This window comes from Corythoichthys intestinalis, chromosome 4, assembly GCF_030265065.1.
Source record: "Corythoichthys intestinalis isolate RoL2023-P3 chromosome 4, ASM3026506v1, whole genome shotgun sequence".
In the NCBI taxonomy this organism is placed as follows: Eukaryota; Metazoa; Chordata; class Actinopteri; order Syngnathiformes; family Syngnathidae; genus Corythoichthys; species Corythoichthys intestinalis.
Genome location: NC_080398.1, coordinates 34129381 through 34149359, shown reverse-complemented (window position 1 = coordinate 34149359; position 19979 = coordinate 34129381). Strand labels below are relative to the sequence as shown.

At 39.8% G+C, this 19979-nt stretch overlaps 1 protein-coding gene across 2 annotated transcripts in view; it reads left to right on the top strand.

Annotated features, from left to right (window-relative positions):
* dgkb (diacylglycerol kinase, beta) overlaps positions 1-19979 on the top strand; it is a 150259-nt gene that overhangs the window by 54546 nt on the left and 75734 nt on the right. Inside the window, exons 1-5 of one of the 2 annotated variants that reach the window (XM_057833809.1) lie at positions 2464-2499; positions 2933-3034; positions 10758-10831; positions 13546-13620; positions 19819-19904. In XM_057833809.1, coding sequence (XP_057689792.1) covers positions 10767-10831; positions 13546-13620; positions 19819-19904 — 226 coding nt within the window. In that variant the 5' untranslated portion in view covers positions 2464-2499; positions 2933-3034; positions 10758-10766. Of the gene's footprint in view, positions 1-2463; positions 2500-2932; positions 3035-10757; positions 10832-13545; positions 13621-19818; positions 19905-19979 lie in introns of those variants that run through there. The other variant, XM_057833808.1, reaches the window with a different exon arrangement.

The following is a 19979-nucleotide window of genomic DNA, read 5'->3' as shown; positions in this document are numbered from 1 at the left end:
TTCCAATTTCTGATAAAAAAAAGAGAAATTGAGCTGTTTGTAAAAGCATACATTTCAAACATAACTTTGACTTTAACACAGTTATTTTTTGCTTTTGTGACATCCCAAACATCTGAATAATGGTTTCCTTCTACAAAACAACATAAACAACAAGGCAAATGGAGCTTTTAAGTAACAATTTATTTACACATAACTAAACTATTGAACTGAGAGATGATGCTGTTGTGGCTGCGACAGCCGGGGTAAACTTTACCCTCATCACCGCCTGTCTCATCAAGATTTTTTTTGAGTCTTTCTTTTGTGGTGACCACTACCTCATAACAGAGTTCACCTGGGGAACTTGTGAGGGGCATGTTGTGTTCCTGGAGGGGAACTAATTTAGCCGACCTTTTGTTCCGTTAAATTGGGTTGCGCCTGGCGTCCTGTGTGGGTGGATTCTGGGGGGGTACCTGCGTGGTGACTGCTGCCAGCGTTCACCTGGGGAGCTTATGTGGGGCATGTTGTGTTCCTGGGGGGGGGGGGGGGGGCAGGCTAATTTAGCCGTGCGTGTTTCCAGCTGAGTCACGAGAGAAACGAGTGGCCGAACACGGCAACGCGAACTCTGCTCGGCAAACGGCACGGACTCAGTGGCGTCTTCCGCTGCACTTTGGCGATTGTGTCGTTTTCTTTCCGGGGCACTCCTCCAGTGTCATTTGCCTTGTGTTTTGCATCGTTCTCCACATTCTTCTCACGCTTCTTGCTTCTTCCGACTTCCATTTCCTGACTATTTCTCTTCACTTCCTTTCAAGGTCCAATATGAGTTCTTACAAAATGCGCTACTGCCCTCCAGTGGCCAGTTTTATTGCCTTAAAATGGATTTTCAGCATTGTGCTTTGGAGCGAAGTTGCATCAGAACCTAGAGATATCTCTTGTAAAAAATAAACGTAAAAGGCGTATATATATACGTTTTTGGGACGCTGAAATAATTAAAAATAGAACGTATTTATACGTTTTTGGGAGCAAATGAGTTAAAAAAATCTTACATTTCAAATCTGGATAATCAAGGTCTTAAATTATCTTACATTTAATGGAAAATCGCTGTAGGTATTAAATTTCCAGACGTTGTGCAGTAAATACGAGAGTTGGGGAATAATACGAGCGCCATTCAAAAAGTAATGCACTCAAGTGCGTTGCTCGTACAGGATTTTACCAATATTGTTTATATTTGGCACAAACATGATAGGACACACCTTTTTGCGATTGTTATATGTGTTTTTCTTATTTTCTGAGTTTTAAAGCTTAAACTAGCTTCCAAAATGGCTGCCCCTCTTGAAGCTCTTCAGAAACAAAGAGCTGTAATCGAATTCCTTGTTGCAGAGGGACAAACCCCTCTGAGGATTCAAAACCGGCTGGAAAATGTTTACAAGTATGATACCATAGACCACAGGTGTCAAACCAATTCCAGAAAGGGCCAAGTGGGTGCAGGTTTGCTTTCCAACCAATGAAGAGGATACCTTTTCACCAATTAGATCTTTTACATGTGTAATCAGTTAAACTTTGTCAGGTGCTGCTAGTTTCAGCAGGAAGTTGATTGGTTAAACTCTGCGTTGTATCGGTTGGAACAAAATCCAGCACCCACTTGGCCCTTTCTGGAATTGGTTTGACACCTGCGCCATAGACTATAGTACTGTAAAAAGATGGGTACAGCGATTTAAAAACAGTACTGAAGACCATGAAGAGGTGGGTAAAGCCAGCATAGCCGATAAGACCCTTAGTGGTCGCCCATCCACCTCTGACAAGCTTCAAGAGGGGCAGCCATTTTGGAAGCTAGTTTAAGCTTTAAAAATCTGAAAATAAGAAAAACACATATAACAATCACAAAAAGGTATGTCCTATCATATTTGTGCCAAATATAAACAAGATTGGTAAAATCCTGTATGAGCAATGCACTTGAGTGCATTACTTTTTGAATGCCCCTCATATATGTTAAACGGTACGTTGTTGTCACACTTGGACGGAATAGAGCGGACTCACGTGCAGAATTCAGTCTTTTATTGAACACAAATAATCAGAGGCAGTAACAAACTAAGGGCGCTCCAGAAGGAGGAAATGACGAGCCATGAAATAAAATGGTACAAACGGGAAACAAGAGAACCAGGCAAAATGCACTGGAGTAGAATACTATAACAAAGGACTTGGCACTAGGCATAAAAGAACAAAACTGTAGAATACTATAAATAAACTCAACGTAGAATATCTTGGACTACGAATACGGGCTGTAGTGACGACGAAGGAGGACGAAGACACTTTGGCACGAGACTAGGGAGAGACAAACAATTTAAGAACATGAGGAAAGTGGCACAGGTGGAAACAATAGGTAATCATAATCAGAGACAGGTGAGACTGCAGGAAGGGTGAGGTGGAAACAGGAGGGTGAGGCTTCAAAATAAAGCAGGAAGGCACAATATACCAAGACATGACAACCCTCACCCAGACGTGACAGTTGTCCGCAACCTCAGTGTACGTCAGAGATTAGAATTGTCGCCTGGCTCTATTTCCTGGTTATTCGTGGTTGTAGAGGTGCGCGAGAATATGCAGAGATGGGGAAGTGTACTGTAAATTTAATCAAAAATGGATGGAAGATGGTTTATTTAAGAGTTGGTTGGCCCCTGGAGAAAATAACAAAAGTGCCCAGTGCAAAGTGTTGCAAAAATACTTTTTCATTAGTGGCAACGGGGGTCCAAACTGTTGAGTCGCATATGGGAGAAGAAAAACACCACCGGTCCGTGGTAGCAGTTAAAGTTTAAATTAGTTTTTTTTTTTCATTATAAATGGCTGCGACATGTTTTGTCTTAAAGTATATTTTCAACATAAAAATGTCTTAAAAAGCATGAACGTTGACTTTTAAAACAGTGCAAGAATGCTGATATTCTTTATTCTTCTGCATGTGCAGGAAAGGCAGTCGACGTTGAGGAAAGACTCGCGGTGCAGTCAGTCAAGTCGTGGAAAGGTGCAAAGAGCCAACTCTGTTACCGTGGATGGGCAAGGCCTGCAGGTGATGTAAATAACATGATTAAATACGTAGGATGTATTAGGGGTGGGCAATTAATCAAAATTTTAATCGGGGCTTTGATTTTGGCTTCCTACAATTATTAAAATAATACAATCAAATACACTGTGTCTAGCCCTTACTATTTTAAATAGATTGGACTTGACGAAGCAACCAATCGATGAAGAAAAGTCTTTACTTTTAAGACAAAAACAGGCTTTTTTATTTTGTCAAAAAGCCTGTACAGGTTAATTACATTATGCCTGATTGACATCATCTTCGGTCATCAGAGTGACAGTGGGCGGGCACATCAATGTCTAACCTCCTCATCATGTAATTACATAATTGGCCCTGCATTATTATCAACTTTATCCACAAATTGCTGCTTCTGTAACTCATTGTCAAGTCAAGGAAAAGTGAAATAGGTTTGTACTTTGCAGTGCTGTTACTTCATGACCAACTATTCACTGCCATTGACGGCAACAGCAGTCCAATCCATTTGAAGTGGGAGAACAGACAATGAATGATCATGTTTCAGTGGTGTTGACGGGTATAGACACCTGATCCAGGGCTGTCAATAGACTTGCAGGGGCCAAGAGACTATTATTGGGCCCCCCCATCCCTGCCTCGGCTTGTCACGACAACATACACGGTACTTTTAACGCTTTGCAAGCAATGACAGTGTAAATTTTCAAATTATTTAATTTGAGATGGACAGTTAAATTTAACAGACCGCAATGTGATGTGACACAATATAAACAAAACAATTTCCATCGGTTGTCCCATGTAGGGAACAATACAATACAACTGAGAGTGCTATGCCTGCGTGCTAAGCAACAAAACAGTAGCTGAACATCCTGTTGCTGCCACCTCCACATCCCTGGGGTTATCAAGCCCTCAAACAATGATGCGCCTAGATTTTTGACAGCAAAGTCATTTATAGCATCAGTGAAATATAGTTTTTGAGCAAGCTCACGCTCAATGGAGAGCGTGGGTAGGTTGTTAACTCAAGAGAAATCCAGCCGCCAGACCAGAGTCTGTTCAGCCTCGCACACCTACTCCCCACAGACTAACATATATCCCTGATCTCCCATCACCTTCTCTCTCAACAGCAGCATGTCTTGTCATACCGCAGCTCAAAAGGTTACAAGCGGCCGGTGACATACTTGAATCGGGCTTTGGTCACGGTGATCGTGAATGAAAACGTTCAGTGTTAGCGGCTGTTGTTCACTTACCGACATCACCGTCCACAGCCAACTCTAGCCCTAATTCTCTAGCTTCTTATCCCCCTTTTAAAAACTTCATTTTTTTTCTCGTTCATCTGTATGATCTTCATCTCTTTTTCTTTTCTTTTCTGCGCACCCGATTTCTGACTACTCGACATGTTTAGTGTTCATAACAATGACAGCTTTTAATATCCCGCATCAGGGCACGTACATAGTGTAGCCTTGAGTGTGCCAGAGCGGGGTCAATCCATCCTGTGCTCAGACAGAGGGTGTGTTAGGCGTTGTGAAAAAAAAGGAAAAAAAAAATATTTGAAATATTTAATATGTTAAAGTTTTTAAGTAAATATCGAGTAGAACATAAGATTTAATCAGCCAATGATTTAAATAAAAAAAAAATAAGTGAAGTGAAGTAAAGTAAAACAAATTAAGGGTCATTCAAGGGCGCCTATGGTCCTGAGGCCCGGGACAACATACCTGGTTGCCCCCCTCTGTCGACGGGCTTGACCTGATCATAGACTTCAATACCTATATTATATAATATTACTTATATTACCGTATTTTTCGGACTACAAGTCGCACCTGAGTATAAGTCGCACCAGCCATAAAAAGCCCAACGAAGAGAAAAAAAAACATATATAAGTCGCACCGGAGTATAAGTCGCATTTTTTGGGGGAAATTTACTTGATAAAATCCAACATATAGAACAGATACAGTATGTCATATTGAAAGTAGTGCTGCAACGATTAATCGATTTAACTCGAGTATTCGATTGGAAAAAAAGAATCGAATTCAATTTTGCTGCATCGAGTATTCGCTTAATTAAAGAGGCGTTGAAATGGTTTGTTTTTGAAAGTGTTTGCATTTAGTTTTATTGATTTGGGTGGATACACTGCCCTCCAGTCTGCCTCAATATACATGGCCAAATCCAGCTGCGCCCTGTTAAGACCAACATAAGCTAGGTTTTTGTTTGAGCTAATGTTTTTTTTAATGCATTCGTAATTTAGTTTAAAGGTATATCTAGCCAATTTTTGTGGGAATATGTGTCTGAACCATTTGTGAAGAGCATTGTAAAAAAAAAAAAAAAAAAAAAAAAGTTAGTATTTTATAGCATTTAAGTTAGGTGACTTTTGCTATGTAAGTTAGCCAATTTTTTTTATACCGTTTGAGGCTCAGCTCAGGTAAATGCCAATATACTTTCCTCACCAGGACGCTACGGCTCGGTCCTGGCTATACAGCGAGCTAAACTCCCAAATGATGATGCTGGACGTCCGTATAATTTGCTGAATTAATTCCGTCCTCGATACCAAACAGGTTCGCATCAACGTCAATAAATGATAGTTAGGGGCTATTACAGCAATGACACAAACGGTTAGCATGCGTTCGCCAGCATTAGCACATCGTTCAAACAACCACACAACTGGCTCTAAGTGTCCGATCGCGGGTGGGAAACACACAACAACAACAGAAAAGATGATAAACACAGGAGTTGCCTTTGTAGAGATATTTTACAAGCATAAACAATGAACGTAGGTTCGCAGCAGTGTCTCTCTCTCCCTCTCTCGCCCACTCGCTCAGAGACACTGCGTAGCTGTCAGTCTTCTTCGCATAAACAAGTGCGAGTGCGCCCCCACGTGGGCGTGAAAGCGCCACAAACTAAAAGCATGCATTCCAATATAAAAAAGTCAATGATACAATTGAACACACATTGCCGAATGCGAACATGGCCATAGCTATTTAGTTATTCAGATAACTATAGCATAAAGAACATGCTAACAAGTTTACCAAACCATCAGTGTCACTCCAAAACACTAAAATAACATGTGATATGATATCATAATGTGTTAATAATTTCACACATTAGTCGCTCCTGAGTATAAGTCGCACCCCAGCCAAACTATGAAAAAAAACTGCGACTTATAGTCCGAAAAATACGGTATGAAGTCTGTGACCTGATCCATTTTGACTGTCCAAATGGATCGGAAGTCTATCGCCGCCAAAGGCAGCCAGTGAGTCAGTGAAAAGTTATGCTGTTAAGGGAAATAAAATCATAATTTAAATAAATATTAATATAATAATATAATATAATATTAATAAAAAATAACAAGATGAAACTTAGAAATTGTTTTAATACAAGTAAAAATGTCAACAATTAGTGAAAAGGGTTAGGGGTTGTTATGAGAAAAAAGTAAGACTGCAAAAAAGTAGTCATTTTTCAAATTTAAATTTTTGAAATATTACCATATGGTGTTTTTTTTTTTTTTTTTTTTTTTTTTTTTTTTTTAAATCCAAATGATAAAAGGAGAGAACAAATTGCAAATTTGCAATTTTTTTTTAGACCTATTTCTAATATGGGGGGGGGGATTGGATGTCAAAAGTCACAATTTTACACAAAAAGTAGTTATTTTATTGGAATTGATGTAAATGTTTAAGATTAAATTAGAAGATATTGATTAATTTTTTAATGATATGTAAAAAGTCATGATTTACAGCAATACATTAAGAAAACAAGTTTTTTTTTTAAAATTATTGTGAGAAAATGCCAACGTCATACTTTTAGAACATAGAACAAGAATAAATTGTCCGTTTTGGTTTTTTTTTGTTGACTTTTGACACGCACATGAGCTTCCTTCTCCCGTCTGTCCTGTCGGCGATCCTCTCTTGCGATATCCGTCAGCCATTACGGCGTCCGTGGCGACTGCTCGTCTAGCAACGGCGATGATGAATCGCGTCCCGCGCCACATCCGTCTCTGCCTCTCGCCGGCTAACCAGCGTAATAATCAAGATTATTATTTATAATTACAGGAAGTAATGGATCACTCCGGGGCTGGACGGGGAGCTCGTTAATTCCCCCCTCGGCCTGCTGGGATAGCAGACGAGGGAGGGTTAAGCGCTTCATCTGTGTCAAGAAGGGAGAAAGGTGGGGGGCTGACGGCGGCAAGGGTCCCATTCAAACAAGAGCCCGAGGATTAGAGCTTGTTTGGGTTGGCGCTTTGCGAGCTTCGGCCGGCGGCGCTCTCTCAGATTCTGGGAAGCAGTTTGCAATCGCAGCGGACCGAGCTGCTGCCAATTAATACGCGCCGACTAACGAGTTTGGAGAATACAGTCAACCTGTTTGCTGCTGCAAAATTTTGGAGGTAGTCTTTTAGTGCCATTGACAATAGCTACTTTTGGACAATGGGAACGTGAGTAATGTCATGTCGGAAGACCCAGTCATGACCCATTTTCAATGCTCTTACTGAGGGAAGGAGGTTTTTCACCAAAATCTCACAATACATGGCTCTGGTCATCCTCTTCTTAATACAGTCCAGTTGTCTAGTCCCATATGTAGAAAAACACCACCAAAGCATGATGCTACCACCACCATGCTTCACAGTAGGGATGGTGTTCTTGGGATTGTACTCATCATTCTTCTTCCTCCAAACACAAGGAGTACAATTAAGGCAAAAAGTTCCATTTTGATCTCATATGACTACATGACTTTCTCCCATGACTCCTCTGGATCATCCAAATGGTCATTGGCAAACTTGAAACGGGCCTGGACATGTGCTGGTTTAAGCAGGGGAACCTTCCATGCCATACATGATTTTAAACCATGACGTCTTTGTGTATTACCAACAGTAACCTTGGAAATGGTGGTCCCAGTTCCTTTCAGGTCATTGACTAGCTCCTCCTGTGTAAATCTTGGCTGATTCCTGACCATTCTTAAGATCATTGAGATCTTGCATGGAGCCCAAGTCCGAGGGAGATTGATGGTCATGTTTAGCTTCTTCCATTTTCTAATAATTGCTCCAAAGGTGGATCTTATATCACCAAGCTGCTTGGCAATTGCCCCGTAGCCCTGTCCAGCCTCATAGAGGTCTACAATTCTTTCTCTTGTGTCTTTGAACAGCTCTTTGGTCTTGACCATATTAGTAATTGGAGTCTTCCTGATTGTATGGGGTGGACAGGTGTTTATATGCTGATAACCGCCTCAAACAGGTTAAAAAGTCAGACTCAAAAAGTTCACCCCCATTGTACTTATTTATTGGACTTTTTAAAGGCGTCCAGGGTTAGGGTTAGGGTTAGGTGTTCAAATACTTATTTGCAAATCCAATTCGCATATATCCAGATAAATTTAACCTTTTGGAATTTCTCACATTCCTGCATAAAATCACCATCAAATGTGATTTGATCTTTGTCAAAATCACACAAATGTAAAAACAGTGTCTGCTTTAACTAAAACCACCCAAAAATTATAGGTTTTCATATCTTAATGAGGATAGCATGCAAACAATGACGGGGGGGGGGGGGGGGGGGGGGTAAGTAGTTGAACCCTCTGACGAATCCGCCTACAGAGATGAGATACAGTGACTGTCAGCATGGTGCTCGGTGAAAAACTTGGTTCTAAATACCACCAAGACCAAGGAATTAATAGCGGACTACAGAAAGGTGCGTGACTCAGAACCGGCACCTCTATGGGTAAACGGAGTATGTGTGGAACATGTAAAGTCCTTCAAATTCCTTGGTGTCCACCTTTCTGGTGACCTCTACTGGTCAGCTAACTCCTCGGCCACGGTGAGGAAAGCTCGCCACAGACTTTACTTTCTGAGGGGCGACTTTTGCACAATAATTTATTTATTGTCTATTATTTAGTAGTATGTTTAAGTTGATATTTTACCGTCCTGTGTCTTGTGGGTGTTTTATGGTATCACAGAGTAGCTTTCCAACTTCTTTGTTCGCTCGGCTTGCGATGACAATAAAGGAATTGAGGTCTCTGCCTAAGGAGACTTAAAGAGCAATTGAAACCAATTTTTACCAAGCAGTTTAAGTCAGGTGTGTGCCGTATCACTGATGAATGGTTTAAAGCGGCCCTGGTAAGAATTTTCTTGAAGACGAGCATGGTCTGATGTGCATGATGGCTCGGTCAAAAATAGCTGTCTGAAGACCTGCGATCAAGGATTGTTGATTTGTATAAAGCTGGGAAAGGATACAAAACCATCTCTAAATGTCTGGATGGTCATCAGTCGACAGTCTGAGAAGTTGTCTACAAATGGAGAGAATTTGGCACTGTTGCTTCTCTCCCAAAGAATGGCCGTCCACCAAAGATGATGCCAAGATTTCAGCGCAGAATACTCAGAAAGGTAAAAAAGAACCCTAGAGTATCTGCTAAAGACTTACAGAAATCACTGGCACAGTCCAGTATCTCTCTGCACACATCAACTGTATGTAAAACTATGGCCAAGACTGGTGTTCATGGGAGGACTTCACGGAGTGAAGCCACGGCTGTCTGAAAAAAACATTGTTGCTCGTTTAATGTTCGCAAAAAGGCACTTGAACAGTCCATAGATGTTATGGCAAAATATTTTGTGGACTGATGAAACCAAAGTCGAATTGTTTGGGAGTAACACACAAGGTCATGTGTGGAGGAAAAATGGAACAGTTCACAGACATCAACACCTCATCCCCACCGTGAAGCAGGGTGGAGGGAGCATCATGATTTGTGGCTCTCTTGCTGCCTCAGGGCCTGGACAACTTGCAATCATTAATGGAAGAATGAATTCAAAAGTTTATCAGAATGTTTTGCAGGAAAACCTGAGGCCGTCTGTCAGACATTTGAAGCTAAAAAGAGGATGGATGCTGCAACAAGACAATGATCCAAAACACAGTAGTAAATCAACTTCAGAATGGTTTCAGAAGAACAAAATACACGTGCTGGAGTGGCCAAGTCAAAGTCCAGACTTGAACCCCTTTGAGATGCTGTGGCATGACCTAAAGACAGTGATTCATGCCAGACATCCCAGGAATCTAACTGAACTACTACAGCAGTTTTATAGAGAAGAATAGGCCAATATTAGTCCTGATCAATGTGCCAGACTGATCTGCAGCTACAGGAAGCGTCTGGTTGAAGTTATTGCTGCCAAAGGAGGGTGGCACAAAATATTAAATGTGATGGTTCACTTACTTATATTTCCCCTTTCTGTCATTCTTTGCATACAATCCTCATTAAAATATGAAAACCTATAAATGTATGGGCTGTTTTAGTTAAAGCAGACAGTTTTTTTTTCATCTGTGTGATTTTGACAATCAGATCACATTTAATGGTGATTTTATGCACAAATGTGACAAATTCCAAAAGGTTCATACCACTGTCCCAGGAAAATTTCAAACCTGCCCATCATTTCTAAGTGGGCGAACTCGCAGGGTGTTCAAATACTTATTTTCCTCAGTATATAGAGTATATATATTTCTATTTCTCAGGGGTTTAAAACTTAGCGATTGTTCAATGCCAGCTCCAATCAAAATGAATCAGACGTCTAGCGCCGTCCATGGCACTGAAACATGATCATTCCCAGCCATGAAGGCTACTGAACCAAGTTTTTATGTGCTCTGCACAGTTTCCAGTGGTAGCCACGCTGCATGTGCGTGCTCAAAGTGTTTGAGGGGATGCGTCTTGAAAGCGAATTCCCGCAAAGCTTCCTGCCGCCTCCAAATGCCGACGCTTTGTTTTGACATCTCCCGTTCAGATCACGACAATGGAGGGCACTCATCCGCTGCTGGTGTTTGTCAATCCGAAGAGTGGCGGCAAACAGGGAGAAAGGTGAGTACAAAATGTTTGGCCTGAGAAGACCTTCTTTTTTTTGTTGTTTTTTTTGTTTAACTTGTGGTGTTATACTGGATTATTGTGTTGAAAGTTTAGCATTAACTGTTTCCATGTTACTGTGAATTTAAATGAGTATCACTTGTAAACGTCCAATCCATTTGAACTGGAAGGATGCCAACCCTCCCACTTGAAATGGATTGGCCGTCCATTAGTGCTGTCAGTGGCAGCCATTCTGTCTAGTATGGCTGTCATGATTAATCGACATCTCGATTAAGTGGTTAGCGACGATCAAAAAATTCCAAGTCAGAATAACGTTTTATTCTGTTCTTGTTTTTGCCAGCCATTTTAATTTTCGTCCTCATCTTTTGGATGAAAATACTTAATAGTCATATTTTAGTCCATTCAAAACGTGTTCATCTTTGTCTAGTTTTCTTTGACGAAAACTTTGACGAATTTCATCTAGTTTTAGTTGACGCCAAATTAAATTAGTGTTGCAAGAAGTGTTGGTTAGCGTCTTTTGACCAAAATGGAAGACTTCCAGAGTCTTTTAACAGGATTTCCAATTCAGTAATAAAGGGTTAGGGTTTAAGTTAAATTTACTAACCTTGTTAGTTTGTTTTCTATAAATAAATAAATAAATAAACATTTAATTTTAATTTTATTTTAATTCCTAATAATTGTGCTGCAAAGTGTGGAAAATCAAAACTGGTAGGCTCGGAATAGTAAAAATTTAGAGTGAATTTTAACATGTTCTTAACTCACTGGCGGCAAAGGACGTCCAATCCGTTTTCGCTTCCAGTTCAAAGGGGTTAGACATCTATCGCCATCAATGGCAGCCAATGAGTTAAAGCAATCCATGCTAGCAAGCAACCACCCAGGCCCTCTTGGTAGCTCCGAGCTAATTGGGTTATTACTGAAACATCATCACTCGCTCTTTATTACGCCGACCCTTCATTTGTTTAAATTATGAGATCAAAATACGACTTCAACCAGTTGACATAATGAAATTGGAATTCAAATGAATTAGTCTTGGTAATGACTTCTCTTCAAAGGGGTCTCAGTGTACATCCCGCCCCGCCGCCGGCTAGTCCATCTCACCACGTCATGCTTATGGAGCGACAACCCCTTAGGCAGTCATAGTTGATAGCTGTGACGTTGTTGCTTTATTTGACACTTCAGAATACACAGAAAGTTCAGCGTCGTGTTAAGGCCACATTTGGCCATGTGTAGGGCTCTTTTCATCGTCTAAACATTTAAAAACATTTCACCGTTTCATAAATTAAAACAATGGGTGGAGGGGTTGTAGCAAATAATATTTTGTATTTTCTTAATTTAAATGAAAAAAATTACCCTATTTTTCGTACGACAAGGCGCACTCAAAATATTTTCAACCAAAACTGATTGCATTATATTCGAATTCTGGTTGAGCTTAATGACCTAAAACCTGCTTTGTTTGAGCATAACCGAATTATAAAGATCAAGTAACACATATTCATCAAACAACCAAAGAAAAAACTTTAATGTAATAGCATGATAATATATTAACTAGGGTTGTTCCGTTCATGTTTTTTTGCTTCCGATCCGATCCCGATTGTTTTCGTTTGAGTATCTCCCGATCCCGATATTTCCCGATCCGATTGCTTTTTTTTTTGCTCCCGATTCAATTCCAATCATTCCCAATAATTTTTCCCGATCATATACATTTTTGAAATGCATTAGGAAAAAAGTGAATAAAACTCCGACAAATATATACATTCAACATACAGTACATAAGTACTGTATTTGTTTATTATGACAATAAATCCTCAAGATGGCATTTACATTATTAATATTCTTTCTGTGAGCGGGATCCACGGATAGAAAGACTTGTAATTCTTAAAGGATAAATGTGACTTTGTATATTGTGACTAAATATTGCCATCTAGTGTATCTGTTGAGCTTTCAGTAAATGATACTGTAGCCATTTAACTGTTCTGCCCAAATGTATGATGGGAAGTGCAACCATGACTGTGCGTAGTGGCACCAATTGATATATCTTCTCTGCGTTGGGAAATAACATATGGTGTTAAGGAAAAGATCAACTACTATCTTTCTTCCCCACATTGTTTCCTTGAATATTTCTAGTTGTTGAGAGAGGGATTTTAAGGCTTTAGCCAATTAAAAAAAGGCTCCAAAGACTGCCAAAATTCTCTCTACTTATGTTACGCTGCCTTTTAGCTCTGTATGTAGGTAAAACGGCGGCATTATAAATTGAACGCGACAATGCGTGAGTGGGTCGTGCAGCGCATGCGTTAATGCGTTAAATATTTTAACGTGATTAATTTAGAAAAAATTGATTACCGCCGTTAACGCGATAAATTCGACAGCCCTACTTTAAGCCAAAACTAAAGACTCTGGATGAGTGTAAGACATTTTGTCTGTAACGTTAAATACAATTAGAAAACGATTTCATTAAAAAATATATATTTATAAAAAAAGGCATGTCCGATATTTTTTTGCCGATTCTGATATTTTGAAAATGACGTGATCGGACCCCATCGATCGGCATCCCGATCGATCGGGACATCTTTAATAATAACAGTAAATGACGTTGATTTATCACAAAAGTTGGTGATTAATCGACTATCAAAAAATCATTTGTGGCGGTCCCAGACAATACAATTTTGACAAGACTTTCTGGTGTGTTCTCTCATTTGGTCAAACTACGACAGAATCTACAGGAAGTTCCAGTACCTCCTGAACCCGAGACAAGTGTACAACCTGGCAAAGAATGGACCCATGCCCGGGTAAGTAGTGCAGCCAAATGGTCATTTCAGACCTCCGCCAAGGCGTACAAACCTGCCTGTCCAAAACTGTTCTAGTCCATCACCATCTGTTGGATCATGTTTGTTACTGTACAGTTTGGGTGCGATTTACAAGAACTGCAACAACTACCGTAATTTCTGGACTATAAAGCGCACCTGATTATAAGCACCGGCCAAATTTCACAAAATTTTAGGAATAAATCCATATATATGCCTTAACTGACTAGAAGCAGCAGATGTCCATATCTTAACATTTGATATTTACATAGATGTTACTTGAGCTGTCCCAACTAGTCGACGTTGTCAACGTCATCGATGACGTAAATGCGTCAACGGGCACAACATACCGTCGGCGGGTAATGAAGGGTTAAAAACACAAAAAAAAAACATGCGGATAAAGTTGAGAATGGCGGACGCTCGGGATGCAGGCGGTGAAAGCAGCATTAAGCCAAAAAAGCGGATTGTGTGTGGTCTTTGCAATGCTGCGCTCGCATACCACTGTAGCATGTCGGCCATGAACGAACGCTTGAAGCGCCGTCTCCCAGGTATAATTTTGGAAGACGACAAAAAACAACAAGCTGGCGGATCGTGAGTCTATATAGCTAATGACTTTAAAAAAAAAAAAAAAATCATTGAAGTTGCCTGAATGTGTGTCGTATCATCGTGCATCATTAAGTTTTTCTCACGCACTTAACGTGTATCTACTCTGCTGCTGCTCCGGAAAGCTGTAGGTCTCGAGTCTCTCGACATCTCTGTGCACAGTATGCAGATTGTATTTATTAATATCATGGAAGCTCCTGCTTGGGGAAAAAACTAAACAAATATACTGTATATATATATATGTATATATTTAGACACATATAATGAAAATATACTGTATATGGAAACACTGGCCTGCTTACTATAGTCCATGACTGCATTATTCTTCCTTACTTTACATTAAAAAATATTATTATGTCTATACTTATAGCAGTATACTATAATATTAATACTACAGTCTCTGACAAAAGTCTTGTCGCTTATCCATTTTGTAGAAACAATTGCTAATAACCTGACTTTTAATTATTCTATTGGTTTCAGAAATGGCTCATATGAAAGCTAAGACCCTCCCAAATGATGTTGAATGTACAAAAATATATTTGTTTCACTGAAAAAAGATTTATAATTTAATCTGTCAAATAAAGTGTTACCAAATATCATAAATAGAAATTAATGAAATAGCTCGAACAGTAACTGAAGAAATAATGAGCACAGAAAATGAATTTTGATTGTTATTTACATCTGTAGCGCTGCAATGCATAATAGGAGGCATATTGGATGACAACAGTGTTGACAGCAGGTGGCAGCAGAGGTTGACCGTCTCCTCCAAAGGAGCAGTGATGGCCAAATGAAGCTGCTTGAAGCAATTAAGCTTTGAACCAATTAGCTGATGGTTTATTTGGTCCTATGACAGTCTTACGAGTGTTATCGGATAATATCTTTTGGTGTTAATATCCCAAAATACTGTGAGGACAGCTGCGGCTTATATGATGTGCCAGAATTTTCTCCAGTTAAATGTGGAGAAGACAGAGGTGATCATTTTTGGGCCAAAAAAGGAAAGGTCAAAGATAAGCAGCCAACTTAGCACAATGTCACCTACAGCTACAAATCAAGTCAGAAACCTTGGCGTAATTATTGACTCAGACCTAAAATTTGATAGCCATCTAAAGTCCGTCACTAAATCCACTTATTACCACCTAAAAAATATAACCAGAATTAAGGGGCTTCTGACTCAACAAGACATGGAAAAACTTATGCATGCATTCATTTTCAGCAGATTGGACTACTGCAACGGTATATTTACAGGTCTTGATAAAAAATCAGTCAGGAAGCTGCAGCTAGTACAGAATGCTGCAGCCAGAGTCCTCACAAATACAAGGAAGCTGGACCACATTACACCGGTTTTGAAATCGCTACACTGGCTTCCAGTGAGTCAAAGGATAGACTATAAAATACTACTGCTCGTCTACAAAACACTTAATGGCCTTGGACCAAAATACATGCTTGACTTGTTAGATTCCTATGAGACATCTAGACCCCTAAGGTCGTCTGGAACCGGTCTTCTGCATGTCCCAAGAACAAGAACAAAGCAGGGTGAGGCAGCATTTAGTTATTATGCTCCTCACCTCTGGAACAAGTTACCCGAACGTCTGAAGTATGCTCAAACTGTTAGCTCCTTTAAATCAGGGCTAAAAACGCTTTTGTTTGGCACTGCATATCCATAACTGTCTATATATTTCAACCTACCTGCCTTCTATTCCTCTTGTGCTTATCTCCATTGCTGATTTCAATGGTTATTATTAGTAGTAGTTTTTGCTTTATTTTTATTTTTGTTCTATTTTTATTTATTTATTTTTATTCCGTGATTAAAAGCGATCATTTGTCTTGGTTTTTACGTTGTGTTGATTTAAATGTGATTTTTATGGTCTTCATGTGATGTAAAGCACTTTGAATTGCCTTGTGTTGAATTGTGCTATATAAATAAATTTGCCTTGCCTTGCCTTATAGTCCAGTACGGCTTATTTTTGAACAAATGTCATTTTTTGTGTCACATTTGGTGGGTGGCGGCTTATAGTCAGGTGCGCTTTATAGTCAGAAAATTACAGTACATTACAAACTAATTGTAATTATCATTTTGGCCAGAGTCATGAAGCCCTCCTCAAGAGCTACATTTTACTTCTAAACTTCTGAAAGCCATGCCAGGGAATCATCGAAGGCACGGCACAAATTTTATCTGCTTATTACGTTTTGTTTAGAAATGCGCTAACATTTTTGCATTGCGTAATAGCCAGCATTACATGCAGGAGAGGCCTTCAGCGACATGTGATGGCGCATACAGACGAACAGTCGACTTTCCCAGACGGCGGGCGTCTATGATTAAGACCGTAAATGTTTGATTTTCACGCGTCGGGTTCCCGCCGTTGGCCTTCGACACCCGCCGTCGTGCCGCAGTCTTGTTTGGCTCGGATTAGCCGAGCCTTTATGAGGAATAAAGCAAAGTGGCACACGCCTCTTCCTTAATCTAGAAACTTCCCAGTGACCTCGCGGCGTCGCATCCTGGTTAATATTTTCTCCGGCGCATTAGAGGAGTGGACACTGCAGGCCGCGCGCACACCCCGCTGCTGTCAATTAGCTTCACGGCTAACACAATAAGCGCAAATGAAGTGTTTGCTTCTTGCTCTTTAAATGGGCCCAAAGTTGCCTTTCATGTGGACGGCCGTCTGTTTGCCTCCTTAATGCGGTTTGCCCGTCCCGGTCGGGGTGTAATTGAGCGAGTCATTTAGCCGCCATGCGGACCTTCATTCAGTTAAAGCGTGCTTATTGTGAAGGAACGGAAGACGTCCGACTGAACATGGGCCGGCGTGATCCGATTAGGCCCGCACCAGGCAGCAGATGACTGATCGGCAATTTTATTATTATTATTATTAGAAGGGGCGAAGTGGCATGCTGAGGACTTGTCATTGCTTCTAATTCATGGCCGAATAATCTGTAGCGCCGAAACATCTAAAATGCTTAAAAAAGTCTGCAAATAACATACATTTCATAAACTTGGTTCGTAATTAAGTGCCTGTAGGATGACAAACCTAATGGTCCACAAAAGTGAACACGTTTATAGGTAGTCAATAACCCTTTTTTGTAGTAACCTGGATATGCGAGGCCGTATGAACGTTGAAAAACCTGAGTATGATCAAATTCTGGGAGGTGGACTGTTTAAGGACGAGAAAAAAATCCTTTACAAATGCATATTTTAAGGTACAAGAGTTTGCCGACCAAATCCACAAGATTAATGCATAGACTTCACGATCAGTTGACGGGAAACTGGGCGCGGTCCGCTCGGTAGGGGGCCTATTTTCAAAAACCTAAAATTCAAATATTGTCAAAACCAAAGCCGTTAGCGACCTAAAACCAAAACAGACACCTCCCTTAGGTATATATGAGGCTCCATGAGCAGCGGCATCAAAAAATTCAAAGTCGTTCCCTAATAAAATCCCGATTATAAGTATAACAATACTTAAAATGGCTATAAAATTCTTGTATTTTACGCTAGATGCACAAAAATCACCAAATGCAACGATAATCACCTATCATAAACTTCATAATATATTGACAGGACACGGGGCGCGGGGCCGATTAATATGGGGCCTATCTCCGCCAAAGCTGACCGAGTGGAAACAGACAAAGAGCTTTTTACGTTGAAAACTCTTGTGAATAAATGCTTAAATCCCTGAATTCTTTATAGATATGGATGTAAAAAAGTCTCGATTCTTTTTGAAAGCAAAAAAAAAAAAAAAAAAACGGCAGTAAGCATTTATTTTACGTAAATATGTCGAATGTGCTGCTAGTCTTTAAGCCACTGTGGCGCCGCCTTATCACCACAAAGAGATTTTACGTTGAAAATTCTTGTGAATAAATGGTTAAATCCCTGAATTCTTTATAGATATGGATGTAAAACAGTCTCAATTCTCTGTTAAAAGAGCAAAGAACCGGGCAGTTAGCATTTACTTAACGTAAATATGTCGAATGTGCTGCTAGTCTTTAAGCCACTATGGCGCCGCGTTATTACCACAAATATCTTGAAAATTCGTGTGAATAAATGCTTAAATCTCTAAAGTCTTTATAAATATGAACGTAAAACAGTCTCGAGTTAGCATTCATTTTACGTAAATATTGCGAATTATGACGCCAATACTGTAGCGTTTAGTTTCTCCCATTGATTTTTTTTCACAACGTTTCAAAATGCATGCATGGTATGAAAAATTAATTACCTTCTAATCACTCCTGAGACAATCCTTCCTGTTTGTATGCGGTAAAGCTTTCGTACTTTTTCAACCTAAATCTGGCGTTTGGTCGCTGATGTGTTGGAGAATAACTGCGACCGACTTCGACCAACTGAAGTGGAGTGTGGGACGACCCCCTACTTGAAGGCGTGGCGCAGTGTCTGGGGAATGTGTCCCGTCAATATCATTATGAAGTCTATGGACCTATATTTTCAGGGTCAATAGCAATATTTAACATATCGTGTAATTTTTTTTCCCCAAAATAGCGACTTAAGTTTTTTCATTTAATGCAATTCTGACATAATTTTTCAATAGCTAATAAATCACTCAATTTTCACATCAGAAATTTAATACTGAAAGAACGCATGCAGGATCATCTTAATTTTACTCAACAAAAGCAGATTTTGGATATTTCCATCTACAGTGACAACTTAGGTTAAATTCTGATGTCGCTATTACCTCAGCACGTCTTGCCGGCTATCTGGCCCTCATCATTTTTAGATTGAGATGTTAAATAAAAAAAACATGTAAAAGCAGATTTTTAATTTTTTTTTGTACGTATGCAGAAATGTCTAAATTACAATTTTTTCTTTGTTTTGTTGCCAAAAAACGGGCAGTTGGCCAAAATGACCTGATTATTTGAATGTAAAGTTACACTTTTGTGTACGGATACAAAATCCAACGTCGCGGGCATCACAAAACAAAGAGCTTTTCAAGTTGAAAATTCTTGTAAATAAATGCAAATTCCCGGAATTCCTAAAGATATGAACATAAAACAGTCAGGATTCTTAGTTAAAAGCAAACAACTGGGCAGTTATCATTCATTTTATGTAAATATTTCAAGATAAAGTTAGTCTAATTTCCATTCATTAATTATTTTTAACCTTTCAAACTGCATACATGGTGCTATTTTATATAATAATGACCTTGAATCCTCAACCGAAACACTCTTGAGACACTCCTGCCTGCTTGTATGCTCTAAAACCTTCGTCATGTTTCCACCTAAATCTGACGTTAGAATGCTGCATGTGTTTATCGCAGTGAAAGCTGCCACGACGCTCTGCCCGGTTTGTCATGTCTGTAGAAGCTGTCTCGTCAACTGAGAGCAAGTCTATGATTAACGCTAATAAATACAATGCAAGAGGCTATAGATGCACGAACATAATTATCATTAGACATTACTGTAATCGACTTTCAAACTGTTTTTTTGTCATTCACCGCTATTGACGGAACTAGAAATTATGAACGTAACAATTTAACGGTTAAATCCATTGTAATGACAATCCGGGACATCCTAGTGGTTCACCGTATGGGCATGGCGGAGGTCATGTAATCTATTTTATCTTTTGCTGGTCCCTCGCAGGTTGAATTTCTTCCGAGAGGTCCCCGATTTCCGGGTTTTGGCGTGCGGAGGGGATGGCACAGTTGGCTGGATTCTGGACTTTATTGGTACTGAACCTGTCTTTTACACTCCTTTTGGTAACATCAACAACTTTAATGACCCCATTTCTTTTTCAGGGAGAA